This window comes from Pinus tabuliformis, chromosome J (assembly GCF_031772625.1).
Source record: "Pinus tabuliformis cultivar Carrire ecotype Pingquan chromosome J, CPIR1, whole genome shotgun sequence".
Lineage (NCBI taxonomy): Eukaryota > Viridiplantae > Streptophyta > Pinopsida > Pinales > Pinaceae > Pinus > Pinus tabuliformis.
This window is the reverse complement of record NC_142295.1, coordinates 431969243-431975654: the sequence shown is the minus strand read 5'-3', so window position 1 is coordinate 431975654 and position 6412 is coordinate 431969243. Positions and strand designations below refer to the sequence as shown.

General features: G+C 42.5%; 1 protein-coding gene across 1 annotated transcript; it reads left to right on the top strand.

Annotated features, from left to right (window-relative positions):
• Positions 1-517: 517 nt before the first annotated feature.
• On the top strand, positions 518-5553 carry LOC149227658 (uncharacterized). Its single transcript, XM_089380568.1, has 2 exons — positions 518-1049; positions 1673-5553. The coding sequence occupies exons 1-2, from the start codon at positions 518-520 to the stop codon at positions 5551-5553; spliced, it is 4413 nt and encodes a 1470-aa protein (XP_089236694.1).
• Positions 5554-6412: the final 859 nt, after the last annotated feature.

Below are 6412 nucleotides of genomic sequence, written 5' to 3'. Positions count from 1 at the left end.
CCGCTGCGGTTAGAGCTGTGCGTTTGCCCGCCCTTCTCTCCCCTTTTCCAGCTGCGGTTAGAGCTGGCTCCCCATGGAAGATCCGGACCCTCCCCCGGGATCTTCCTCCTCCCCTCCCCCTCCCTCTGCAGCTGAGGCCTTCAGATCCTTGTTGGCCTCGCTCCCCAAGAAGAAAGCAGTGGAAGCCGCAAAGTTCGTCAAAAGGCTCGATGACATCCCTGAGATCGCCCTTCCTCCCGAAGGTCCAATCCAAGTAGCCCTTTCGTTGTCGGAACGTGCCCTAGTGGGTCAGTTTACAGGTCTCTGGCCCTCTCCTAAATCAACAGAGAGCTGGGTCTCCAGAAACTGGGCTCCGTTGATCCAGGGCAAGGTTACTTCTTATTTTCTTGGAAGAGGATACTTTCTTTTCGAATTCTCAGAAAAAGAAGACAAAGATCTCATTTTCAGAAATGGACCATATTTCATGGGACCTCAAGGGTTATACCTGAACAAATGGACGCCAGATTTCGATCCGGCAATGGACGTGCCTTCAGCAGTCCCAGTATGGGTAAGACTCCCCAATCTTCCGGTCCATTGCTGGAACTGGGATTCCCTAAAGCACATCGGGAACACCCTCGGGAAATTCATTGATACGGCCAACAATAGAGACCAGTATGACTGTGCCAGAATCTGCGTGGAGGTGGATCTGGAGGTTGGTCTTCCTGAAGCTGTCAAAATAAGGGTGGGTCCGTGGACACATATCCAGAAGCTTGACTACGAGCAGCTGCCATTCAAATGTCGGAAGTGCCAAGTCTATGGACATTTCGCCAGAGACTGCCCGGCCAAAGGGGCTGAAGATAAAGGGAAAGAGGAAGGATGGAACCAGGTGAAGAGATCCAGAACTACCTCCAGGAAGGCCGCTAATGCTAACATCAGAACACCCCAAACAGCGCCTGCTCAGAAGCAACCCATGGAAAGTCAAGGAAACAGATATGAGATCCTGGGATCAGAAACCATAGTTTCCCAGGATGCTGAAATCCCGAAAGAAGTCTCCCCGACTAAATCTAAAAGTGAACCAGAGATTCCCAAAGAAAAGACATCTGAAGACGAGGAGGAAACCCATGAATCCGACGAGTCGGAGGAAGAAGGGGAAATAGGGGAATCACAATCCACCCCCAGAAGATCTACAAGAGGCCGAATGTCTTCAAAAGAAAAAAGGGAACAAGAAACATACAAAGACAAGCTCCAGGGCAGCCAGCCTACGCTCGAGAAACTCCTATCAAAAACTCCGAAGACGAAGAAGGCCCCAATCCAGAGCTCCAAAGGAGCTCTCCACAACAAAAATAAGTAATGAAGATTGTCTCCTGGAACTGTAGGGGTATGGGATCCAAAGTCAAGGAAGAGGCGATGAGAAGTCTGATAAGGCAGGAATCCCCAGACATCCTCCTCATCCAGGAGACTAAGATGGAGGAATCATCCTTCCTCCAAGCAAGTAGAAAGTTTTGGAAAAAAGATGGCGCGCATGCAACTTCGGCTCGAGGAGCTTCAGGAGGACTTGGGTCGCTCTGGAATCCTCATAAGTTCTCCCTCATCTCTAAAACCCTAAATACTCATTGGATATTGTTAAAGTTGCATCATCTAGAATCTAATACAATTATGAGTCTAGTCAATGTATATGCTCCAAATAATGCAGGTGAAAAAAAATTATGTTGGGACTCCATAAAAAATTTGGCAGACCGGGAAGACTTGGAGAACATCATCATTGCAGGAGACTTCAATCTCACCCTCCTGCCATCAGAAAAGAGAGGAGGCAGTATTGTCAGGGATCCAGCAAGAGAAACAGTAGAGGATCTCATGCAAGGCTGGGACCTGATCGATATTAAGCCAACCATCGGCAAGTTCACATGGTCAAACAAAAGGGCTGGGCCGGGACACATAGCGGCAAGATTGGACCGCTTCCTGGTTCAAAGCTCCTTCCTACTCATTGGGTTGGAAGCTAGATCGCGCATCCTGCACAACAGTACATCAGACCACAAACCAATCAGCCTGGAGTTACTGACTCCTCCGGATCTGGGGCCTATTCCATTCAGATTCTGCTCTCTCTGGATCAAGGAGGCAGACTTCATGGATAAGGTCAGAGACTGCTGGAAAAGCCCAGTCAAGGGCTCTGCCTTCTTTGTATGGGAAGAAAAACTCAGAAGAGTGAAAGCCATGCTAAAAAATTGGGCCAGGACCTTGCCCAATCCAGCTGAGGAAAGGAAAAAAACTCACTCAGATCTGGAACGGCATCACCTCCAGCTAGAAACAGCTGATATTTCAAATGAAGACCTGGAAAAGGAGGCCAAGCTTCAGCAAAACTTTCATAAAGCATGCCTGGCCGAAGAAGAGTATTGGAGACTCAAATCTAGAAGTCTTTGGCTTAAATCCGGAGACAGGAATACCTCCTTTTTTCACAAGCAGGCTCAAGCTAGGAAAGGCCGGAACTCTATCAAAGAAATAAAAGAAGAAAGCAGTGTTTTAAGGGACTTTGCTAGCATAAAAAAAGCAGCCTCTGAGCATTTTGAGAATCTGTACAGAGAGGATATCAGAGCAGACCATAATCTCAGCCTCTTAGATGCTGTTCCTAAGATCATCTCACCCAAAATCAATCAGGCTCTGGAAGGCATAATCACACCCAAAGAAGTCAAGGAGGCTCTATTCGCCATGGATCCGGATAAAGCCCCGGGCCCGGACGGTTTCACCCCTAGATTCTTACAAACATGTTGGCAGATTATTGAGAAGGAATTCATCAAAATGATCCAGAAATCACAGAACTGTCAGAAGATTGGAGGCTGCACTAATTCGGCATTCCTAGCTCTCATCCCTAAGGAAAAGGGGGCAAACACCTTCAGCAGATTCCGCCCAATTTCTCTATGCAACATCGGGTACAAAGTGATCACCAAAGTGATAGCAAACAGGCTGAAAAGATTCCTCCCCAAAATCATTCCGGACAATCAAGGGGGATTCATCAAAGGCAGACAGCTAGTAGACAATTTCGTGCTGGTCCAGGAGGCAATCCATTCCAGTCAGCATCGTAAGGAAAGAGGTATGGTCATCAAACTCGACCTATCGAATGCATTTGATCGTGTTAATCATAAATTTTTGTTTGATGTAATGCTTAAAATGGGATTTGGGCAAAGCTTTATAAAGTGGATAAAAGCCTGTATTGCGGAGCCCTGGATTGCTCCTCTAGTGAATGGAAGGGCCGCTGAATTTTTCAAAGCTACTAGAGGGCTGAGGCAGGGGTGCCCTCTTTCACCCCTCCTCTTTGTCATTCAAGCCTCTGTTCTTAGTTTTTATCTGAACAAAAAGCAGCAGGATCATGTTATTAACGGATTGTGCATTGCAAGAGGAGTGAAGCGCATCAATCATGCACTCTTCGCTGACGATACTCTTCTCCTGGGAGCTGCAACTCTTCAATCAGCCATCAAATTCAAAGCAGTATTGGATGACTTCTGTCGAATCTCAGGCAGTGAGCTAAACAAGGGGAAATGCCAGATCTTTTGTTGGAATACTCCTGCTTCCACTGCATCCTCCATAGCTAGATGTTTGGGATTTTCTGCCTCCAATAGTTGGTCCTCTTTCAAGTATCTTGGGCTGCCAGTCTTCAACAAGAAAGTGACAAGCAAAGACTGGAATCCCCTCATAGATAAATTCAAATCGAAGATGAATTCCTGGGGTTCCTCTTGGCTTAACATCGCTGGCAAAGCTGTGCTCATCAAAGCGGTCCTCAACAGCCTTCCGATCTTCAGATTTGCGGTCCTTCTGGCTCCAGTGGGAACTATAAAAAAAATGGATGAATTAATCAGGGGATTTTTTTGGAGAGGAGGCAAGCATAATGACAAGAAATTCTCTCTAATCAACTGGGATACAGTCACAAAACCTTATCTTGAAGGAGGATTAAATCTCAAAGATCTGTTTGCCAAAAACCTTGCTATGGGAGCCAAACTAGCATGGAAAATTATCGCCCCGAATCCTAGCTGGGCTCAGATTGCGCTTTGGAAAAAGTATTTTAGAGGCCCAAGGCTCCGGTGCTTAGACCACCCCAAAGAATCAACCAGATCGCATCTCAGCATTCTCCTTAGCAAAATCGCGCCGATGATTAACAGCTGTGCCCATTGGATTCCCGGTAATGGTAAGAAAACGCAGGTTTGGAAGGACAAAATAATGAATCGCCCCCCTTTGGTAGACGCAGGCAATTTTACAGCGCTCAGAAATTGGATGGAGGCAGCGCACATACACACGCTGTGGGATCTGTCAGAATGGACAGAGAATTACTGGACGGGCTGGAAGCGGTTGCCAGTGCCCAGCGATCTGGAAAATGAATGGACTAACTTCAAAGCTCATCTCCATGGATTGGCTCCCCTCCACGCCAACAGAAAGGATGCAAGAGGCTGGGAAAACAGTCGCTCTGGTTACACAGTCAAACAGGGTTACTACAAGTTCTTAGAGCGTCCAAACGTCCCTCCCAACCCAGCTCCCTGGGCAGGGATATGGAACTTCCCGTCCATACCAAAAATCGACCATTTTTGCTGGATTGTTAGCCACCAAAAAATTCTTACCGAGGACAGACTTCAAATCAGAGGATTTAAGGGACCATCCAGATGTGTCATGTGTAAATCAAATTTTGAAACCGCTCTCCATATAATGATCGAGTGTAATTTCACTAAATCTGTTTGGCAAGATCTGCTGGACAATTGGCATCTTGATTTTAATTTCCCCACTTCAGTTCAAGAGCTGTTTGCAGGTTGGATGGACAGATACCCAGGTGCTCAACCAAAGAACAAAAAGATCAGAGCAGCATGGAGCGCTTTGCCAAAATTCACTAGTTGGCAGATCTGGCTAGAAAGGAACAGGAGGATTTTTCGAGACAAAGCTCAGGATCACAGAATAGTAGCTAATACAGTGAAGTCCCAACTAAGTGAGTGGTTGGAAGGCATAGATGACGATTCAAACCTCAGCCAACAGGACAGAGAGCTGGGAACAGCCTTCAAGATTAACTTCCATAAACCAAGAAGGCCACCTCCAGAACTGGAAGTTTGGCAAATCAGAAAAACTGAGATTGAATTCCAGGAATGGCTGTCCAATCAATTAATTCCTTCTCTCTTTTTTGATGGAGCAGCTAAAGGGAATCCTGGGAAAGCTGGGGCAGGTGGTCACATTATCATGCCAGGCAATATTTCTTCTCATAACTTTGCCTGGGGGCTTGGTCATACATCAAGCATGCAAGCCGAGGCTCTCGCCCTCTTGCAAGGGGTAATCTTCCTCAAGGAGCTGGGAATTCGGGAAGCAAACATTCTCGGCGATTCCCAAGTTATTATAAGAGCTGTGGTGACCAACTCCAACCCCTCTGATCTGCATCTAGCAAGGCTTCTCTACAGAATCAAAAGTATCTCGAAATCGCTTCGCTTGACATACTTTCATGTCTTAAGAGCAAACAACAAAGCAGCAGACGCCCAAGCAAATATTGCTGCCCACCTAGAAGCTGGAACCGTCCTCAGAAACGAAGATTCTCTGTGGTCTCCTATCCCATGAAAAAATATGTTTTACTGTTTATTATTAAATCAGTTTGTCTGCATTTTCCATCTAGGACAATTAGCATTCAAAGTTTATTTTGAAAAATGTAAAAAGAGGAAAAGGATAAGAGAAAATGCCATTCCCCTTCTGGCAGAACAGCATGTTGGAAAGCGCTCCTCATTTTGTAACAGAATTTGTGGCCATTGGCCAAGCAGATAATGAAACACCATAACCGTTCTTGTTAAAAAAATAAAAAAAAAACATAAAAATATAAATATAAAAAACATGACAAAAATATATATATATATATATAAAGGAAAAACAAAAAACCTTAAAAAAAAAAAAAGAAAAAAAAAAAAAAAGGTTAACTTGTTAAAAAAAAAAAAAAATAATTAAAAAAAAAAACCAAACAAACAATTTTTTTTTTAAATGGTTTTTTCTCAAAAAATATATCTATAATTTAAAGAAAAACAAAATAATCCAAAAAAAATCAAAAATCAAAAAACTTTTTTTTGAGTTAAAAAAATAATAATAATAATAATAATTAAGAAAAAAAATTAATTAAAAAAAAAAAAAATATATATATATATATATATATATATATATATATATATATATATTTAAATTAAATAATTTAAATAAACAAAATTCAAAAAAATAAAATAAAAATTTAAGATTTTTTTAAATTAAAATTATAAAAATAAAGAAATAGCGTAAAAATGACAAAATAATAATAATAAATAAATAAAAATAAAACAATTAAAAATTAAAAACAATTTAAAAAAAAAAATTAAAAAATAAAAACAATTAAAAAATCACAAGTTAAAAAAAAAACAAAACAAAAAACAATTTAAAAAACAACAATTAAAAATAAACC